Source organism: Paramisgurnus dabryanus, chromosome 1, assembly GCF_030506205.2.
Source record: "Paramisgurnus dabryanus chromosome 1, PD_genome_1.1, whole genome shotgun sequence".
NCBI lineage: Eukaryota > Metazoa > Chordata > Actinopteri > Cypriniformes > Cobitidae > Paramisgurnus > Paramisgurnus dabryanus.
The window spans coordinates 48,685,604-48,707,785 of NC_133337.1; the positions used below are offsets into that span (position 1 = coordinate 48,685,604).

Sequence of the window (22,182 nt, forward strand, 5' to 3'; positions counted from 1 at the left end):
TTCCTATTTAAAACTTGACTCTTCTGTAGTTACATCGTGTACTAAGACCAACAGAAAATAATATTGAAACTCTTTGGTTATTTTTAGCGTGATGCTAATGGTCTAATCAGATTCAATGGATTGTGCTAAGCTATGCTAAAGGTGGTAGCGCCAGACCTGGAGATCGGATTGTCCTTTTAATCTATAATGAAAATAAAATGGACTGGGATGGCCAAGCACAAAAATGACAAAACTAGCATCAATGTATTATCAAATGATCCAAACAATTTAAAAAAAATGATTAATTGATTAATTAGCATTAATTTGTTTCAGTTTCTCTCTTGAATTTTTGTGAGATCCCAGTTTAAATGAAAACTAGTGGCAAAGATATTCTTCAAAAATTCATGTAGGTCATATGAGTTTTCAAAATGACATGAAGGTGAGATTTAGCCTACTGCATGTCATCATTTGTAAGGGATAATTTTTCCCAGCATTGGTAAAATATGATACAGTAAATGTCCTAGCATTTTCATTATTGATCTTACCTGTCCTCCCCCATTCCTGGGATTTCATATTTCTCATTAGCTGTGTGGTATCCACATAATATGCGAGATTCCTGTGGAGCCACCAGGCATGTTTTCTCTGTCTCATAAGACATCTTGAGCCATTTCTGAAAATAGAAAGAAAACAGTACTACCTGTTATTCTTCTGAATATTTATTACCGTACATATTTCATTAATACAGACACTAATGAAGTCTGTCTGAAGAAATAAAGTCTGGCTAATGTTTTAGACCTATGGTTACTGTATAGCCTATGGTTGTTGTGCCAAATAAAATGGTTTCTTATTGCAAAATGTTGAATGTTTTTTTTATTTGTAAGTTGCTTTGGATAAAAACATGCCAAATGAAAACATGTACATGTACTGTAAATGCAAATAGATGCTTGTGGGATAGTAATGAATGAACACAATGATAAATATAAGGTTATGGATGACATATCCCAGACTTTCATATTAAGAAAAAACTGTAGGGGCAAGTTGTCAACCAGAGGTTTGCTTTCTTTGTCTTTCATTAATGTGTGCTTTATAATTGTTTAACTGTTAATGTAGAAAAAAATGCATATACTTTTCTTACTTTTCCATTTAATATTTAATTTGATATAAAGTCAGTTTCTGCACTGTCTTAGCACCGTCCTAAAGAAACGTTGTTTTATTCACCATTTACTACAAGCATGGCGAAATGGCAATAAAAGTTTCACTACAACCATAGCATGATATTCGTAGTAAAATAACCACAAACCCTTACTAGTGACAATAGTTTAACCATAATATACTTGACTGATGGTCAACCTGTCAAAAAAGCATGCTACAGTTTTACTAAAATAAAACCATGTGTAAGACTATAAGAATTGACTTCTGAATAGACTGAAAGTGTGACAACTACATGTAGCCCCAATTACAATCAGTAACTCGCTTCAAATGCGCTTTAACAAAGGGGTGTGAATTTAAACCGATGTTTAAATATTTCTGTACACTTTTCTTACACTTTCATCCATCTTTAATTACCCCCTTCCTTCCACACAACACCCCACCTACTGCAAACGCTACTGTAAACTTTACTGCACGCAGCGCGGTGTAACTTGAATCACATCGGTGAATACAGCGTCCTGGATTTGGGCTCGTTTGGTTAAGGGGATAGTACTGTACCTCTTTGTTCTCCGGTTCTGGACTCAGGGAACTGCGGATCCTCAGCTCAACATCTGCAGCCTCTTCCCGTAAAGCGTTGAAACTGGACCCAAAACTTCCCGTTACGTGTCTCCCACCCGGGCGGACCGGAGCACTCGTGCTTTTGTCCAGATTATACGATTGCATTTAGTAAAAACCGCTCCAGCTTGCAGTTAAACTCACCAGATGTGATCCTGTTTGCCATCAGGAAGTGAAGGAAACACCGCGCGTGTCATCTCAATCTTTACATCTCTCTTCAATAACTGTAAATATGCTCCACGGTATATTGTGATAGTCTGTCTGTGGGTTCATTATGAACGTGGATTTCTATTAAAAGCAGTGCTGTGGAGATGTCTTGCCGCTTGTCTCTAGTAAGATAAGACAGGAAATATTTATGTAGTTATCCGGGAAAATTGAGTAACTGCAATTATGTCACATAAACAGTTTTTTCATCTTTACGATGTAGGCTACCCAAAACCATTTTAGCAATCCACCAGATCGTATGATGTATGAATGTTTTAATTTATATCTATACTGTATATTTTATATAATAGCCTACATATATAATTAACCAAACTTGGATGCGTAATATAATTGAAAATAATTTTTCGGCATTCTTTAGTCTTAGTTAATGTTAGTTTATGCAATTGTTTATGTTAGCTCATTGTACAGGCTAACTATTGTTAACAGTTGCAACTTTTGACTTAAAAATGTATTTGTAATTATGTAGTAAATGTATTAAAAAGTAAGATTAATTTGCTTGTTCAGTGTTTGTTCATGCTAACTAATGCTAACAAATTCAACCTTATTGTTAAGTATTACCCACACACCTTGGTTAAGACAAAGTTATTTATTATTTAAATGACTCATGAGATTTTATTAAGAACATCATGAAGTCTCCCAAGAGCAACTTGTCAATACAGTTTCCTGTAGCTAGTATTCCTGTAGTTCCTCTTTCCCTGTTAGTCACAATACAGACCACATGAGGGAGCTACTGTACCCATGTGCATATCTAAACAGATTGAACATACTGTATACTAAGGGATAGTTCACCCAAAAATAAAAATTTTGTTATTACTTACTCACTCTTATGTTGTTACAAACCTGTATTCATTTCTTTGTTCTGATGACCACAAAGGAAGATATTTTGAGGAACGTTTGAAACCAAACCGATCATGAGCCCCATTGACTTCCATAATAGGAATAAAAGTATACTATGGAAATGAATGGGGCTCATGATTGGTTTGGTTTCAAACATTCCTTGAAATATCTTCCTTTGTGGTCATCAGAACAAAGACATTTATACAGTTTTGTAACCTATGAGATTGAGTGATGACAGAATTTTCATTTTTGGGTGAACTATCCAGTTGGGAAAAGACTTCTCTCAGTCTGCATGAAAAATTAAATAGATATCAGACAGCGTCCTGCTTAACTTAGTCCTGTACACACATCACTATGCAAAGTCTAAGCAGCAAACCAAGTAATGAGAGTAGGAATAAGATGAAAGAGCATTGAACATCTGTCTATAATTGACGGCATGGTCAGGGGATCTAAGGAAGTCTGTGGCTTTGCAGCTGTGGTGCGAAGATTTGTTTTTGTTCCTTGGATACCGTGGCACCCCAGTGTCTCAGACTCTGACCCACCACAGGAATAGTCCCGTATGTGTCCAATGGATACATGCAGTGTGCATGTAAAGGGTTAAATATAAAAGTTGTTTTAAAGAGGAGAAAAATTTTGAAGACTTATTTCGTTCCAGTTATCCACTTCAGCGCACATTGGCTTCATCTCTGCTAGACATATGGTAAGTCTCAGGACACTTGTTTTAACTGTAAAAGCTGTTTTATGAATGTAGCAAAATTTACAAAGCTGTTTTTGTAAGTTTACCACAATGTTCTGTACATCTAGAAAGATGTTTAGCAAAAGCACTTCATGTCACATCTAAAATGTATTTTAATTCAAATCTAGAAAAGTAAATAAGGAATTATTATACATATTATACCATGCCTTCATAAATTTTCTTTGTTATATTAAATCTTGCTCTCAAGCTTACTTTAAATGTTTCAGACATGCCGCAATCTCAGCATCGCTGCTGAAAAGGAGCATCCACTGCTATTTTAACCAGACAGACCAGACGTGAATTATTCTTTGCATTTGCTTTAACTGGACACTCGCTGAACAATGGTCTTCCTGTGATGAAAAATCTAAGTATGGTTAATGGGACCGAGCTGGACAAAGCCACCGGAGGAGCAGAGGAGTCCTGCTCTCGCTGTACTCTTCCCTTCGGCGTGGTTCTTCTCATCATTGGTACTGCAGTCACAGCGGTAGCCTACACTTTCAGCACTCATGAATCAACCATTTCTATCCTTGGACTTCTGCTCCTCATTAGTGGACTTTTGCTTCTGGCCTTCAGTGCAATATCCAGGAGATTTAGTAAAATGGACAGTTCGTGGGAGAGTCAGACTGACCTTGTAGAGAGTAGGAGGGATAGCTTAAATTGAAATGTAATGACTGAAAATGTATTCATTTGAGGTTATTGGTTATTAAACTGGACTCGTGCTTTAAAACATTGCCACATTTTTGCTCCCACCTACAAAGTAGCAATTTTAACATGTTATATATAATAAATTATCTATGGGGTATTTTGAGCTATACATACGTACTGTGGGGATTTATTTTGACATCTTAAAAAAATCTTGTGAAAACACTACACATGTGCATCTCGAGACAAAACAATGTCACTGATATATGTTAAAATGAAGGCAGCTCGAACATGTATTTTCTGGGACTAGGATGAGCCCTGGCCAAAAAAGCACCCCATAACGTTGCATGTGTGAACAGCACATTTTTTGTATTTACTGGTAAGTAAGTTTAATTTTGGTCAATTTATGGCAATTTACCAAAATTACTGCCTGAAAAATCCTTTAGAGGACAGAACCCAGACAGCTCTTGAACAAAAACTTTATTAAAAAACATAAACATAACTCTACCATTAACCAGACAGAATAAGGAACCATAGTCTGGTTTCCATTAAAAATTTGCTCAAACTTTGACATTATTTCCTGAATCTATAGCGAAATGATGGCGTTTCCATTAAGCAATGTTATCTAAGGCCTATTCCACGCGTATACAGTTTTTTCATAAACGGAGTTTATAAAAATATCCGTGTCCACACGAACAGGCAAAAACCCGGTATGGAGTGCTGTAAAGACCATTCCAAACCAACAGATGACAATACATCCCTAACCGTAAAGCCATGTCCATCAGAAGCCATTGCAGAGTCACCCCTCAGCACATCAAAGACCAAAAACTCTGGTTTCCTTATAGAGTGAATTTTGTGCCATAATTACACAAACAAGTCCAGCATGTTGCAAACAAACTCAATCTCCTTTGCAATGGGAAAACTTGATTCGCAAACAAACAGAAAACACTTTGCAAATACAAAAAGCAATTTGAGAGAAAATGCAGAGGTGTAACAAATATGTACTGTGTTTTGCCAATCATATTTGTTACACCTCTGCATTCTTTCTCAAATTGCCTTTTTTATTTGCAAAGCGTTTTATGTTTGTTTTCCATTCTTTCCAGAAAAACGCATATTTTTTTGTGATTGTTGAGGGCAAAAAATCCTTTATCTTTACTCCGTTTTCTTAAAAAAGGCGATGGAATATGCGTGATATTTATGCAATTTTATGCAATGAAATTCCGGGAACTTGCAAAAACTGCGGGAACTTACAAAAACTGTTTGCAGCTTTTCAATGATGTTCATGTCACATAATCACATCACTTCATAATGTTTCCATGGCAACAGAGGACATGACTGCGCTTGTGTGAAGTAAATGCAACATTTTTCAACTTTCTGCTAAAATATATGTGATTTTTGCTACGAAAATGCAGGGATTATGAAAACATACAAGCCCCGCATATTTTGGAATATTTCCCTGCATATATGCGGCAAAAAATGTGGTGAATTTGAAAAAATGCGTCCCCTACATAAATATGTGGACTTTGGCTGATTATGCGTTGAATCATGCGATCACATAATCACGTTTTTCTGGAGGGACTGGTTTGTAAATCGAGTTTTCCCTTTGCAAAGCAGTTTAAGTTTTTTTGTAACTTGCTGAACTTGTTTGTTTAACCCTCAATTGGTCCTTGGGGTCTATAGACCGTTTCAGCGGTAACAACATAAACAAGCCGCTGTCGCGGTCTGCACGTAACTTCCGGTAAACTCCGCTAATAATAAATAACAACAAATTCTTTAAACATAGTTTATTTATATAACAAGCAAACAAAACAACACATAGATTACCTAGGAAACCAAAACTTTTGTTATTTTCGACGAGGCATTTGTTCAAGAGATCAGTTTAGCAACTAGTCAGACCATTAAAAAAACGAAACCGGAAGTAAGGTTCGGATCCAGACGTGTATCACGTGCGTCCGATGAAACCATCTATATGACCCCAAACGACATTTCATTGGTTAAAAAAAGGTTCCCTTCATCTCAGAGATGTAAAACTTTCTGACTTTTCCTAAATAATCTATCTTTACATACACAAAAAAACTGGGCTTGATTCGGTTGTTTTAAAGGTATGTAAAAAATTTTTTATCAATCTGTCCCTTGGGGTCAATATGACCCCAATTGAAAGTGTGGGAAAGAATGGGAAATGCAAAAAATTTTTACTTTTTTTCCATTTGTCAAAAAATAAATATCAATAAATCCAGCATAAATCTGAAAATTTTGACACAGATATGAAGGCCTGGTAATATCCTTTCTAATGTTTATATAAACATATATTTACAAAATGTATCACAAATGTGTCCCTTTACTCCCTTGCTCGTCCGGATTTTAATAAAGCTCGGTGGGTATAGATTTGTGGTGTTAAGCCCACTAGTCGGGGGCGGGACTTCAGTCCTTAAAAGGGCGTCACTGCATCCATTTCCTAAAAACATTCGCCGTCCCGTGCATTTTTCTCGTTCTCCCTAAACCGAACTGTGCAGAGTCTGTCACTGGGATGACGTATCTTCAATACGTATATGTATGTGTGTGTGTATGTATGTATGTATGTATGTATGTATAAGTATATATATATATATACTAGTCAACATTTGAAGTGGATCAAAAAAGTTTATCAAAGTTGTCCAGAGACAAGAATGGGTATTAGGGATTGGTTTTATGTCAACTTTTTTGAATGGTTTTGATCCACTTCGAATGTTGACTAGTGTATATATATATATATATATGTATATATGTATGTTTGTGTATATGTACATGTGTATACATATGAATGGCCCCTACGCTAATTGGGTTTTGTTTTTCTTTCTTCATGTCTCGTCCTCGTCTCCGAGGACACTTGAGACAAACAGACCCAGTTACGGTAAATGTGAAAGTTGGCACACCTCTGACTCACCGGCAGACCGTCAACGTGATGCCCAGCTGATGCATGACCAACGACCACCAGCAGAACCCGCTTTACCTCCGCCTAATCTCCTTAATCGTTTCAATGTATATATAAATATATCTCCCAAGGGTTTTTTCCTCCTAAGACTTTTTTTTACTTCCCCTGCTGAGTCTGGGGTTTTTTTTCTCATAGGGGGTTTTTCAACCCGGGGAGGCAGCCTTCTTGGGCTTTACTTAGCACCCTCTTCTTTACGTTACATTAGCAATACGCACGCTTATAATGTTGATTCATAGCCGCAGCAAATTTAGCTGCTATCGTGTATTATGTTGTGCTATCTGTCGTTTTTTTAAGCTTTCCACTGCTTCTATTACTGTAAAGCTGCTTTGAAACAATCATAAATTGTGAAAAGCGCTATATAAATAAAATTGAATTGAATTGAATTGAATTGAATTGAATTGAATTGAATTGAATTGAATTGAAAAGTAATGATTTGAGCAGTTGTCCATATCCAGGATTCGAAATTATTTAATTCCTACATCTTTTATGTTTTTTTCTAAAAAACAATGCCTGAATTCCACACCTCACATCTATATCAATATCTAAAAACAATAAATGAGAAGTAAACAAAAAAAAAAGATATATTATTTGTGTTATTGAAAATGTATATTTTTCTTACAATTATGCTTTTGACCCCAAGGGCCAGAAATGTAAACAGAAAACGAGGAGCGTTTGAGGGTTAAATATGACACGGAATTCACTCCATATTTCACCGGCTACACAACAACGCTGCAACCAGAGTTTCTAAAAATCTTCACCCTAGAAGAGTTTTCAAAAACGTTTGCTTTCCAGCACCTATACTGCGCTTGCGTGTGGACGTACAGTTAAACCGCATAGAAAATTGAAAATACCCATGTACATATTTAGTTCTCTCGTGATCAATCCAATAACCATGGCAAGTAGATATATAATAACCACCCGACATGCAGATAACATTAAAATACTGTCACACACCTCTTCTGTCGTCTTAGTTCCACTACAAATTTTTATACCCTTCCTTCACTCTTGTTGTGTGTCGTCTTTACGTTGCATGAGTGCCCACTATTAGAGAAACACACGACACAGGTTTAAATTGAACGCACTAATCCTTTGATCACTAAATTAACAGCAAAGACTGCAAGTGTGTTTGATTTCATGCGGTTCTGTGCAGACCGATCAGTTTATGACGTCAAAATCAGATGCACAAAACAAGAGCATCACATTCATTTTGACTCCAAACAGATTATGCTCTGTGTCACGTATGGTTAACATGAAGCCATCTGTGACCTCCTTAATGGGTCTCAGTTTATCTTTATTTTGCCCATCTGGCACCTTTTACCATAATCCTTGTTGAAGTATAAAAGTTTAGGCAGGTGGGACTATATGTACTGACGTCCACAGCTTTAAAAGATGCTGACATGAATAGACAGATGTTGCAAACCCAGATTAAAAGAAAAGCACTCTTCTTTCTCACTTTCAGCAATGTCCCATAACATGAACATCAGCCAATCGAGGATGCTTGGTTTACCTTATCTTACCTTACCTTACCTTACCTTAGTACCCCAACAAATATTGTTGGCCATGGTATTAACAGTTTGATATAGACAACAATGCCTGCATCAGAGAAGGGGGGACCATTTGGACTAAACCAATATTTTAGGCAATAAATATTATAATTTAAATTTCATACAAATATAACATGTGACAAAAAACATGTAAGATGCAAATAGTTGGTGCAGATATCACATTAAAACCAACAAGATAGTGTCTAAACACAGTTGCTTTTTCTCCAAATACCATAAAACTAACTATTCAGTGTCTTTTTGGATTCGATGTTATGTCACAGTACATTTATAATGACATTACTAAGAAGTCGTTCATTACACAGTACTTAATGAAATCCCACATTGACGCACACTTGGCAAAAGGGCACGAGGTGGGACATGCAAAACATTCTAGTCCACCCTTTCACTGCTGCTACAAAATCAGTTTGCAAAATTAAAATGGAAGCTTAAACTATTAAAGTGAGCAGCTTTTAATCATTGGCTGCAAGGTTGGTAAAATAGAAGGGGAGGGATTAAAGTCTTTGAACTGCAGAGTGATCTCCACGCATTGCTCTGCACTTCTCGTTGGGATATTCCTGAGATATTACTCCATGGTTTGCCGAAGAGCCTGACGGGAGTCCGTGGTGCCCACGTTTCTCTCCGAGCGCGGAGTCAGGGATGCTGCGTTGCCATGGGTTTCATGGAGTTTTACCTGGAGATTGATCCAGTCACTCTAAATCTCATCATCCTTATCGCCAGCTACGTGATCCTGCTCTTGGTCTTTCTCATCTCTTGCGTTCTGTACGACTGCCGTGGCAAAGACCCTTCGAAGGAGTATGTTTCGGAGCCACCGGCCCCAGAGCAACAGTCTCCCATACGGCTTGTGGTGATGCAAAACTCCCCGACTTCGTCACGTTATAATGAGCAGAATAACACAACACCCTCCAACTTTGTGCCACTGACCCCTGACATGCGTGAGAAGAAAAGCACACTGGTGTAATGATGGACTTCATATGTCCAAAGGATGTTGGACACAAATCCAATGCTCGAAAAGAGATAAAATGTCAATCTAACTTGGATTGAACCGGGTAAGATGAATGCTTATTTCATTGTCCCATTTAATGACACATTTTGCCCTCTTTTGTAAAATTTCTACATACACTTTTAAAAATACAAGTGTTTAAAAGGTTCTTTGTAGTGATGACATAGAAGAAACGTTTTTGGTAGTGAAAGAATCATTTAGTCAATGAATCATTTCTTTCATTCCTTTTTTCACTACAAAGAACCTTTTGTAAACAGAAAGGTTCTACAGATGTTAACAGTTCTTTATAAAACCACTTAGCCAAAAATGGATCTTCAGTGGTATCGTAAAGCACCTTTTTTAATAGTGGGCTACCCTTAGAAATTTTGCTTGGGTTTGTAAGGATAAGTGTTACATATCAACATTTGTCTGCTTGTTTGCAGTTGTCTGACACATTTTCAATGGCACATTTCTTTTATACTGTAGAGAAAGTTACTGTCAAAATGGTTGATGTGATGCTTTACAGTGTTGTATGAAATGACATGTACAGTACAGGAAGATGGCACTTGCAGAAGGATTTATGTTACCTACATCACATGCTCTGATGGATTATCATTCTCATCAGTCCACCTTAAAAAAATAAAGGTCTTTATCAGGTAGTATATGCTTCCTTAATAAACCTTTAACATGCACAAAACCTTTCTGTTGCGCAAAAGATTCTTTGTACTGAAAACCGTTTCTACAGACTCAATAAAGGTACAGAGAAATAAATGTTTTTTAAGAAACTTTTGACATTGTTGCGAAAAACCTTTATTTTAAAGAATGTAGTATGAATAGGCAAACATGTCACTCTACCAGAATTGTTTAAAAAAATAAATAAAATGGTAGAAAAAGAAAAAAACATTTTAGTACATTATGTATGTTAAGTATGCTACTATTTTTCCTTTGTCAGCTGTCACGTTTTACATTTTGGGATTTTGGATCAAGAGCAGGAGTCTAGTATACTGTGTTTATTGTTGGCTCCTAAAATAAAAAAATTATTTTTCTTCAATTGTAAGGCATTTTGGATAAACAATGAATAAATAGAACAAATCTGCATATTGTATGTGCCATATATTGACAAATATCAAATGAATTGATCTTATTGGCCAAAAAAGCAGCAGCCTTCTGAAAAAGACGTATAGACCTCAATATATGCTCTTGCATAACTTAATGATTTACATTAATTGCCATATCTTTTGCACTAATCTTTACTCATGACAATAACTAAGATAAAATATTTTTTATTATTATTATAATTATTATTATTAGAATTTGATTTTAAAGGAGAAAAATCTTTTTTTAATAATTTAGAATCTATTTGGTGTTTACATCAAGACTTTGCTATATTTGCCAACAGTTAATAAATTAGGAACTATGTAAATGTAAAATATGAGCATTTTATTTAAAATTATTAATTTGGGTTTTTTCCCAGACAGGGATTATCTTAAGCCAGGACTAGGCCTTAGTTTAATTAGGAAATATAACTAGTTAAAACACACGTGCCTTACTAAAACACTACTTGTGCGCATTTTGAGACAAAACAAAGGCCACTGATGTATTTTAACTCATTCCACGCCAGCATTTTTAGTGATTTTCACAAAAGTTTCACAAAATGCCTTTCAGGAAAATTTTCTTCTAAAAATATATAAACATGATACAAATATGTCAAAAGAAAGAACAGACCATCTGCTTTTAAAAAACAAAAACAATAAACAAACAAACAAAATGGGATAAAAACGTTTCATCCTATCTTTATTTTTTTCTCTGCTTATAAACTCTTAAATATGGGTATTTTTTTATACAAATATTTTTTTTTAGCAAAAAGCTGAAATAATTGCATTTTTTTTAGATCATATTCAGAACGATTATCAAAACATACACAGAGTTTAAAATGAGTAAATAACATTTTGGCTTTATAAAGGAACCATCTAGTGGATAATTCCGGCATTGCAGATTAACATAAAAATGAATCAGGAACACTTTTTTATGCAAATATTTTCTGTAAATTGACGAGATAGCTCGTCAATGGCGGGGAAAGAGTTAAGATATGTCAGTGCAAGTTGTTTTTAGTTTGGAGAGCTCTTACATTTATTTTAGTCTAGGACTATTCAAATCCCTGTCCGGGATACCGCCCCAATATGTTTGTGGAAGTTCACATCTTTATGATGTTGCAGTAACATAATGCAGACTGCTCGAAAGCATTTACTGATTCATACATTTATCTAGAGTTTACACTATAGTATTTTGTTGTTCTACCATAACAAAATTATATTTGTACAGTATGCACATTGCATATATAATCAATGAAAATGTGACATATTTTGTTATTTGTTCTGCAAAAAAGACAATGTTTCACCATATCAGTATTACATAACATTACTCTCATTGCAGTAAACTAACAAACAGCATTTTGCCATTAGTCGGCTAGTATGTGCTATATTTAATGGTCATGCTTTTCTTTATTTCAGAACATCCATCTGCATAGTTCATTGTGGACAATTTCATTATGGAAATGGAGTTATTTTATCCTCTGGACACAGGATAGAGCTCAGCAGAAGACGCATGCCTAAACAGGACAGATATCTGGCACTTGTACAGTAACAATGTTATCTGCCATGAAAATTGACTGATGTAATTTTGCTTTGCAGGTAATTGGTCAAAATGCTGTTGTATATGTGGTGTACAGCACAAAGTATGTAAATTATACGTTTTGAATGTTTAAAATGTGTGTTTATGTGTTATCAATAGGTATATTATAAGAATAATTTCATATAATAATGACAAAAATTAAAGATATATGGCACTGGACATGCACTGGACAAAGGCTAAATGCAAGCATTTCATTCATATCTGTTTTATTTATTCATTCAAATTGCATGGCCTAATAAATGAAAGCTTTATAAATAATTGTGTAATTTTAGCTTGCCTACAACTACACTATACAATAAAATGGTAAAAAAATTAGCTGTCACTGGGCAGTACCTTTTAGTACCTCAGATGTAAATATTTTTTTTTATCAAAAAGTGAATATTAGTATCCCTCAGGAACAAATTTGTATACATATTTGTAACTAAATGGTAGGCCTACATATGGGGACCTTTTTAAAGGGTACTGCCCCACAGCTTGGGACCATTTGTTTTAGCAGTGTATGTTTATGCATAAATCGCTATTTATATAAATATTTGGTTAAAAGTTTTAAGTTCTAAAAAACGAATCTGTCAATGAAGAAAAAAATACTGTATTAAAAATATATAATACAGAAAATGATATTCTAATATATTTACTGTGTACTATGTACTCATTTATGCTCAAGTGTAAATTGGTAAATTAAAGCTTATTAATTGTATGCCCTTGAATGACTTTATTTTTGTACATCAACTCAACAATGACTCTTCAAAATTTGGATCATTTGAACAATTCCCAACTAAATCTCCAGAATAAATATGCCTACCCAAACAATCACATGTGGCTAATATTGATCATTGTCCCTTAAATTAATTATTTTGTGCTGGATATATGCATGATGTTCAGGACAGTCTGGTGTCTAGTATGAACAGCACAGATTTAGGGTGTGATTTGTGTGCAGTCTGTAATTCTCGCTCCCTGTTCTTCTCTTTCAGTTGGATTGCAGCCAGGTTGAATGCAGGCTGGGATTAATGTTAGATCCCAATCTGCTCCCGCTGCATTTACAAATGGCTTTATATAACTTCTAGTCCATTTGATAAATGCCACATAATCCCCACAGGAAGTCATCTGTGTTTGACCTAAGAGGTCAGTCAGGCCACACCCAGAAACAGCACGTACAGAGGGTCTGCCCAGAACACATGTCATTGTGTAGTGACTGTCATACTGTTGACTGCTAACATGCAAGGGCTTTACAGAAAGAGAGAGAGAGAGAGAGAGAGAGAGAGAGAGCACAGTGAGCTGTTTGCGTGCATATGAAAGTCCTTGTACGGCTTAGCCACATAATTTCTGGAAAGGAATTTAGGCCCAAATCTCAATAGCTGACCTACTTTAAACCTGCATCTCTTATTAATACATTAAAATGAATGTATTCATATGATTTATGTATTATTAATATGTAAAAAAATATTTTGTTTAACAAAAATCTTTCTAGGGGGTAAACCAAAACCACTTTAGCACCCCTTAGTCATTTCACTTTATTACTGTACATTGGTTGATGACAGTGTTGTTGATGATAATGATGAAAGTATATTCTGTAGATGATGATTGATTACGGTTTAAAGGCATAGTTCACCCAAAAAAAATATTTTGTCATAATTTTCTCATCCTCATGTTGTTCTAAATTTGCATGATTTTTTTCTGATGAACAAAAAAGAAGATATTTTGATAAAGGATGGTAAGCACACAGCAGATTGTAACCATTGACTTCCATAGTAGGAAAACAAATATTATGGAAGAATTGTGATATATTATGACAAATATATTTTGATGAATGATGGTAAGCACACAGTTGAGGTACCCATTGAATTCTATTATATTTGTTTTTCCTACTATGGAAGTCAATGGTTACAATCAGCTATGTACTTACCATCATTTATTAAAATATCTTATTTTGTGTTCATCAGAAAAAAATTAATTCATACAGATTTTGAACAACATAAGGATGAGAAAATGGTTTTTCTCAAGAATTTTAATTTTTGGGTGAACTATCCCTTCAAAAGGCAAACCCCCAAGTTTGGATTGATAACGCCCTCTAGTGGTCTTTTATATTTCTTTCTTCTGAATTTTTTTAACTTCTGTAAGCAGAGAGGATACAGTATATCGACCTCTATTAAATCCTTGTCCTGGCCTCAAAATGTAATGTCTTTTATCTGCCTAAGGAACAACGCTTAAAACTGAATGTGTGAATTTAATTAGTGTGAAAACTGCATTTTTTCATTATGACTATGCTGCCATAGGCTAGTAGTTATATTCCCACATGAAAATATGCTTTACTAAAATATTATAGTGTTTTTAACCTTACCATAGAAAATGTTAAATACTACTGTACAGTTTCTCACTAGGTAATATGTAATATTACACAATACTATAGCACAAATACTATTATAACAAAGTAGTAATTTTTATACAGTAGCATTAGCATAATGCCTATAGTATAAGTATACACCACATAATAAAGGGACCTTCAATATTTAGGTATGGATGTACTAAGGTCTCATTTTTGAAAGGGCCCCATGCCAGATTTATTTTATTTTTCTGAGTGTGTATTTTTTTATGTGGGTTACTCAATTCAATATATTTTACTGAACCATTTTATATTTACTGTGGATCAATGTACAGGATGTAACAGGATTATTAAAGGGGAAATACCATAAAAAATTGACTTTTCCACATGCTATAATCGGGTCCCCAGTGCTTTAATCAACCTAGAAAATGTGAATAAGATTAACCCAGTAACTTAGTTTTGGTAAACCATTCTCTGCAAGCATGTGAAAAAATAGATAATTGAAATTTGGCTCCCCTGGTGATGTCAGAAGGGGATTATACCGCCCCTTAATCTGCACTATCCAACCATGCCACTGCCAGATCAACTCATTTGCATTGAAATGACACACCCAAAACGGCAAATTTTTGCAGACATCTACAAAGTGACAATTTTTACATGCTATAATAAATTATCTATATGAAATTTTGAGCTAAAACTTCACACATGGGGACGGGACACCGAAGATTTATTTGACATCTTAAAAAAAACTCTTGTGAAATGTCCCCTTTAATTCATAATGCATTTGTCTAGAAAAAAAACTGTATTTAATGGTTATAGTATCTGCTTTACACTTTTACAGTACACTTATGAGGGAATTTAGTTATGTAACATGTAAAAGTCTAAATATCTAACATCCCTGGAACTACATTGAAACAAATTTGTTTCCTAATGAGCATATTACGCATTTCATCACTAGAAATAAGCTTTTATTAAACTGATTATTAAACAAGAGAAAGGAACCTAAAAAAGGACAACAACAGACAACATGTTTTAAATAATTGAATAATTAATTATCTGAAGAAAAAATTAATGTCAATATTAAACATGCTCCAATATAACATATTTCATATCAAAGACATTTCTGTTTGTTAAAATACTCAATTAAACATTATATGGCTAATAAAAGGCGTTCTTTTGCCAAGTTTGGCAAAAAAATATTATATGTCATGATTGTACATCACCACCAACACATTGAAGGTATTGACATTATAATTTTACAACGCAAGAAAATATAAAACAAAAAAATATTTTACACAAATGTAATTTATACAAGTGCCCGGACTTTAAATTAAAGAAAGTATGGTCACATGTTTACAGTTGCCTCTTTAATATAGTTTGATATTAAAACATTAAATTATAAATATTCAGAAGTCCATATGAAAATACTGTACAAAAAATAACTTTGTAAAAACATTTAATTTCAATATAACAATAAAACCTTATTGTATTTTATATCATTTGGTCGTAGTAAAACAATAGACATTAAATACACTGTACTTACATTCATTTTACAACTGACCAGCAAAAGGCAACACATCATCATCTGTTTCAATATACTCAACATATAAGTTTGTCTTGTGTGTTCAATGTGCTTTCTTTTGATCACAGTTTCAATTCTAAGGAACGAAAAAAAGGTTACCTGCCTGTGAAAACATTTACGTGATTTAATGTTTTCTCCATAAAATAATTTTTCATAATGTAAAGAACATTGTGTGAAATATAACCTAGATATATATTAATATTTACTGAGTAAGGTCATTTCAAGAATTGAAAGCAAACTTTGATGCTCCAAATCTCATAATTAGATTATCATAGTACAGTTCCCAGAATTCATTCACCACACAATCCACTTTCGGCTTCAGAAAGAAAATAAGCTGGATCATTTCACTGAACAATAACTTGTGACTTCATTCAAGCTTATACAATGAAAAACAATTACGAATGAATAATTAATGCGACGATTGTAATAATTATTAATAAATAACGTTTTTTGTGGTGATAAAGGACTCTTCATATTATAAGGTAAAAAGAAATGGTACTTCAAAGAACCTTTTACGGAATGGTTCTTTGAGGAACCAAAAATGGCATGACTATCTCTTAATCACCTTAATTTTTAAGAGTGCGCTCTCATGAGGACATTCAGAGTTTGATATTTAAATATCTTAAACTCTCGTATTTATTTTAAACTTGCTACATTCTGTTCTGTCTGTGAGAATAACATCTTTACAGAAACACAAAACTTTGACACACCTGAACCCCTAAGTAGCTATGCACAGTACTGCAGCACTCTCATACAGCAGATAACATTATGGATTTGAAATCACATGAAATTAATAAATGACAACAAATCAAGGCAAAACGTCTGTGTTATAACTGAAATGCTACAAGAAACTATAATGCGTTTAGTACACTCTGAAAAGTAACACAAAGAGCAAACTATGATGGGTTTCTTTGCAATAACAAATAAATAGTAACAGAGTGGGTAGTTCTCTAAAAGTCGTATCAAATAAACACAAAATGCCTTCTAAAGTGCCATAAACAGATTGCGATGTGTGGGCTGGCTGAAAAGCACCTTAACCCAACAATATTGTCCTTTAGACTGGAAAGGCCAGGGATGCAGGAACCTCATACGCCCCAGATCATCACAGAGGGCCGTGCTGTGCTTCATACTTCGTTAAGATGTTTTTGCAGCGCCCCAGTTCTTTCCGTAAGTCGGCAACTTCATGCCGAAGAGCCATGTTTTCTTTCTCTAGGAAGCCAGCCCGGATGGCAATCTGATTTTCTTTGAGTCGCCGAGCGTCCCGTGACCTCTTGGCGGCCATGTTGTTCTTTCTGCGTCGTGACCAGTATTTTTCATCCTGCTCAAAATATGTAGAACAAAAAGGGAGGGGGTAAAGATGGGGGAGTGCCCTGTTACTTTGTGCCAAGATATTGACTATTCAATAGAAACATACCCAATATGGAATGATGTGAATGGATCGACAATAACTACACATAAATCAACCTTGAAACCTTGCACATTTGCACACTTATTACATTGACTACTAATGTGCCTTGTTTATTCGGTCTTAGGGTACATTAGCAATCATGAGGCGGAGCCACGGTATCAAGGCCCCGCCCATCAACACAAATAAAGTCATGACACCCCTTTATAATAGCATCTTATAAGTGCTGGGCAAACATTAATCACGAATTATCGCATACAAAATAAAAGTGATTTTTGGCATAATATATGAGTGTGGCTGTGTGTAATTATTATGTATATATAAATACACACACATTCATGTGTGTATTTAAGAAACATTTACATGTGTGTATATATATTTATTTATTCTATATTATAAATAAAAAAAATAAAAAATTGATATATAAATAAAATATTCTAAAATGAATATATGTATGTGTGCGTGGTTAAATATACATAATAATTACACACAATACACACACATATATTATGCAAAAAAGCACTTTTATTCTGTATGCGATTAATCGCGGTTTGAACCAAATTTATTAGAAAAACTAACACTAAAGTTCATCAAAATGATAAGCAATATCAAAAATAACAGACACCACCATTGCGAATAAATTTTTTTTTTGAAGTGTAATTTGATTATTAGCCTCACATCCCATTTGTTTACATGGAGAGGGCGGGGGTTTATGACCTATACAGCAGCCAGCCACCAGTGGGCGATTAAATTTATTTGGCTTCACTCACTTTTCAGGTCGTGTGTGGCACGCCAGATTTGCAAAATTACTACAAATGCGGTACTATGTGTGCTATTGTCAAAAAACCTGTGAAAAATGCATTTACATGCATTGAGATGTTATTTAACAAACTAAACTTGTCTAAACTCATTCTTTCAGGCTCAAAAAAATGCATTTTGAATTTGTAATTCCGAATTTTGTTGGTGGAACAGATGATGAAAGATAAATCATATTTCATCATTGTGACGACAATCTTCTCATGCGTTCACTGCTTTGAGCAGCTTTGAGCAATTTACTATTCTGCAAAGCTGGGGAGGGATCCACTTTTACTTGAACAAATTAAAAAAGCCAAATCCTTTAATCCTAAACCCAGCAGAACTGGATCAGTACCAGGAAAAATAAGATCACGTGGGACTAGCTAGCAAAGGATGAATGAATGGACTAAAGCTTCTTAGTGAGAGCCTGTAGCCCAGCTGGTCAATGGCAACTTGAGAAACATGCACGAGTGTCTATGTAAACAGACTGAATAACCAGACCCAAATTACCTTCATTACATCAGGAATGAAGATCTTGCGTGCTTTCTTGATCATAGGTTGAGGTTTGAGTTCGTCTTCGGAGAACTTGCGCTTTCGTGGGTCGAACATCTCCTGGCCAGGAACGCTGGAGAGTGCCAGGTCTGCTGGATCCGGCTCATAGCTCATTGGTATCTGAATGGTCTCTGGGTCTATCGGACTTGGCGTATCACGTGAAGGCAAAACTGCAAGAAATAAATTACTGTAAAATTAACTGTACCTAGAGAATAATTTAGTTCAGACACGTAGAAAGACTGTCATGAGTATTGCTAACCACTAGGTGGCAGAAAAGACACTGTGATAATGCAAACTCAACAACTCGACCGTCTTACTAAATCAAAAACTCCAAACACTACCGAGAGACACGTTTGTCTTTTTAAGTTGCGTGTACGTGTCGCTTGTTAAAATAAATGACAATTCATTAGAGCTGAACTTTTTATATTCATGCATTTAATAACTGGTATACTTTTACAGGACTTTAATCAAGATTTTGAAATAGCCACCAGACTATTTATGGATATTACTCTAAAATTGTACAGACAAGAAAATGTCTGTTTTGACTAGATGCAAATTTAGTAACTTGAAACTTTAACGGGTAGGTGAGGGGACAAAACCAATTGTCAAGTTTAACTTTTACTCTACAGGGCTTGCTAAGGGTGGGACAATTTGTATAAGTATAAAATAAAGTTACAGATATTATACAAATAGCTAACAAGTCAGAAAAAATGCAACAACTGGGTCAAGAATGACACTATGGGACATTATAATAGTACATTTTACCTGGTCTACCTGGACTGTGGAGGCAATCCTGAGGAACCATGCCTGTGTGGATGGAGTTGATGGCCCGACTACTGAGATCCATGACTGAGATGGGGCCCTGTTGCATTGAAGCCTGTTGCTGCTGTTGTTGTTGTTGCTGGCGATGGATGCTTTGGTCATGTTGTGCAGGGCTTGAAGGGATACCATTTTCAGACAGAAACTCCTCAAGGTCCATATACTCCAACTGAAAGTTATCCCCATCATAAGACAATGTTTTATCCCAAAGCGTTGGCCCCAAGAAAGCAGATTGCGGAGCACATCCCTCGTCCTCTAGGCTTTTAATTTTATCTCTCTCCTTCACATAGTCTGAAAGAAAATTTAGATAAATACACATCAAATTATTTTATTTTCCTTACTTATTGTTGTTATTGTTTTATTATGTGGTTATTTGCTTTAATTTTAATGTAATTATTTTGAGTGATCAGCTGATGTCACCAACACAAAGTTATTTACTTTGAACGTGAATGCACAACACAAAAAGTAGCAAAGCAAAACAGGTAAATAATCTTTATGAAAAAATACCATGGTTTTACTACAGTAATCATACTTTTACTATAGTATTTGTAGTAAAGGCATCGTTACTATATGACATATTTACGGTTTTAAATTACGACTTACAAAGCAAATAGGTTATCCCTTAATAAAACCAACCATGGTTTTACTGCATTAATCACAGTTTAACTTTAGTATTTGGAGTATAACGCATCATTATTTCACTATATTAGTAACCATAGTGTAACCAAATGTGAACTATAGGTGTCAATCAATCTGCCAAAAAAAAACATGTTACACTTTTACTATAATAAAACCACGGAGAAGTTATGTTAATAACTTTGTTTAAGCACAAATCAACTGCTCGTTTAAAGTAAAAAGTATAAAACAGTAAACCATAACACTGAAAGCTTTTGATCACCTTCATCTTGGCGCAGAGGAAGTTTCATGGGTTTCTCCAGGAGCGCCTTCAAAACGCCGTTAGTTTGCGGAGGCAGGAAAACCGGATTCATGCCGAGCGGTCGGGACATGATCTCTCTCTTTCCCGAATATTATTTTATAAAATGAACTTGTTAACGTAATGTATAAAAGGTAAAAATGCAATACCATCTAATAAAAACAAGTGAAGCGAGCTCTTCCTCTGACTCTATTCCACCCAGTTGCGCGTGTATCTGTATGAGTTTGCTTTGGGGAAAATATGTGATGAACATGACCATGTGTAAAGACTGAGGTGTGTGACGTCAAACAGCAAGGGGCGGGCCCAGACGGAGTCGAGCTCCACGAGAACAATATGCAAATGAACTTGAGATACTGTCAGAGAAATGTTTATTGGAGATTTTCAAGACTTTCATTTAACGGTGAACGACTGTCTTATGACTAATCCCCGTAAATCTGTTCGCTAAAAAGCGACACTCCTCTCACATGCAGACACACGAGAACGAGGTGGAAAAATCAAAAGCGCTCGAGCAGTGGGGCGTGGTTTCGATCGATTAGTTGGGCGTGATTTTGACTGAACAGACCTCGGTGCCCTACCAGAATTTCTTCAGTGAACTGACATATAAAGTTGTCAAGTGTAATTTACAATTAATACAATTATACTACTTAGTAAACTCATTACTCAAACTACCAGACGGGTATGAATTGCTTTCACCAGTGCTCAAATTAACAAAGATGAAATGCTTTGTAAACACTTAAAATGTAAAAAAGACATCCATTAGTGATTTAAGCATTTTGCAAATCGCCCCTGCATGTTGAGTTTTGACTAGTTGCATTAATGAATCTTGATATGATGTTTCATTAAATCTATATTCAATGTATATTTATAATTAAAAACGTTATATCATTGTGAGTATACGCAACAATTAGTCCTGGTCTACTCAATATATATTATATATACAATACAACTTAGCTGTTTAATATACAATGTTGCCTGCTGAATATACAATAAATGGTCACACCAGTCACAATACACACAATTTTCTAAATAAACCGAGTCCTATAGTACTCGTCTTTCTTTATTTTTGTTACCTTGGTAACAGGTTGCTAAAGCAATCAGATTTGACGTATCTTGCAGAGAACTAGGCCATAATAGACCACTCCTCTAATTTGAAACAACTATACCACATGCTATAACATGTGTCTGACAAATTGAAAACAAATTGATGGCAACCGGTTGGATGGCAAGCAAGTCTAATACAGAAACTAGTATTTACTCTGGAATGATTAATCAGAATACAAAATAATGCATAATTAATCTTTAATTTTAAAAGAATAATAATTAATGCAATGAATAATAGTATTTTAGTAAAACATGCAGAATAAAGTTTTAATAACACTTTACAAT

General features: G+C 34.9%; 4 protein-coding genes across 9 annotated transcripts in view; 1 reads left to right on the top strand and 3 right to left on the bottom strand.

The window, feature by feature from the left end:
- The window catches only part of ankfn1a (ankyrin repeat and fibronectin type III domain containing 1a), a 115,400-nt gene extending 113,143 nt beyond the window's left edge, over nucleotides 1-2,257 (bottom strand). For all 3 annotated transcript variants that reach the window (XM_065262526.1, XM_065262525.1, XM_065262524.1), the window contains exons 1-2: nucleotides 1,687-2,257; nucleotides 525-649 (exon numbers count right to left, since the gene is read on the bottom strand). In XM_065262526.1, the coding sequence (XP_065118598.1) occupies nucleotides 525-649; nucleotides 1,687-1,851 (290 nt within the window). In that variant the 5' untranslated portion in view covers nucleotides 1,852-2,257. The remainder of the gene's footprint in view (nucleotides 1-524; nucleotides 650-1,686) is intronic.
- nat9 (N-acetyltransferase 9) overlaps nucleotides 1-22,182 on the bottom strand; it is a 298,893-nt gene that overhangs the window by 226,954 nt on the left and 49,757 nt on the right. The window lies entirely within an intron of this gene.
- On the top strand, nucleotides 9,369-12,319 carry smim36 (small integral membrane protein 36). The gene is made up of 2 exons (XM_065262724.2): nucleotides 9,369-9,765; nucleotides 12,209-12,319. The coding sequence occupies exon 1, from the start codon at nucleotides 9,369-9,371 to the stop codon at nucleotides 9,675-9,677; it is 309 nt and encodes a 102-aa protein (XP_065118796.1). The 3' UTR covers nucleotides 9,678-9,765; nucleotides 12,209-12,319.
- hlfb (HLF transcription factor, PAR bZIP family member b) lies at nucleotides 15,569-21,206 on the bottom strand. 4 transcript variants are annotated; one of them, XM_065262873.1, is made up of 4 exons: nucleotides 20,761-21,206; nucleotides 19,818-20,153; nucleotides 19,002-19,213; nucleotides 15,569-17,612 (listed from the first exon to the last, which is right to left on the bottom strand). In XM_065262873.1, the coding sequence occupies exons 1-4, from the start codon at nucleotides 20,867-20,869 to the stop codon at nucleotides 17,394-17,396; spliced, it is 876 nt and encodes a 291-aa protein (XP_065118945.1). In that variant the 5' UTR covers nucleotides 20,870-21,206; the 3' UTR covers nucleotides 15,569-17,393. The 4 variants fall into 4 exon arrangements, with proteins under 4 accessions (XP_065118945.1, XP_065118946.1, XP_065118943.1 ...); XM_065262874.2 differs by having other exon boundaries at nucleotides 15,570-17,609; nucleotides 20,761-21,201; XM_065262871.2 differs by having other exon boundaries at nucleotides 15,572-17,612; nucleotides 19,809-20,153; nucleotides 20,761-21,134.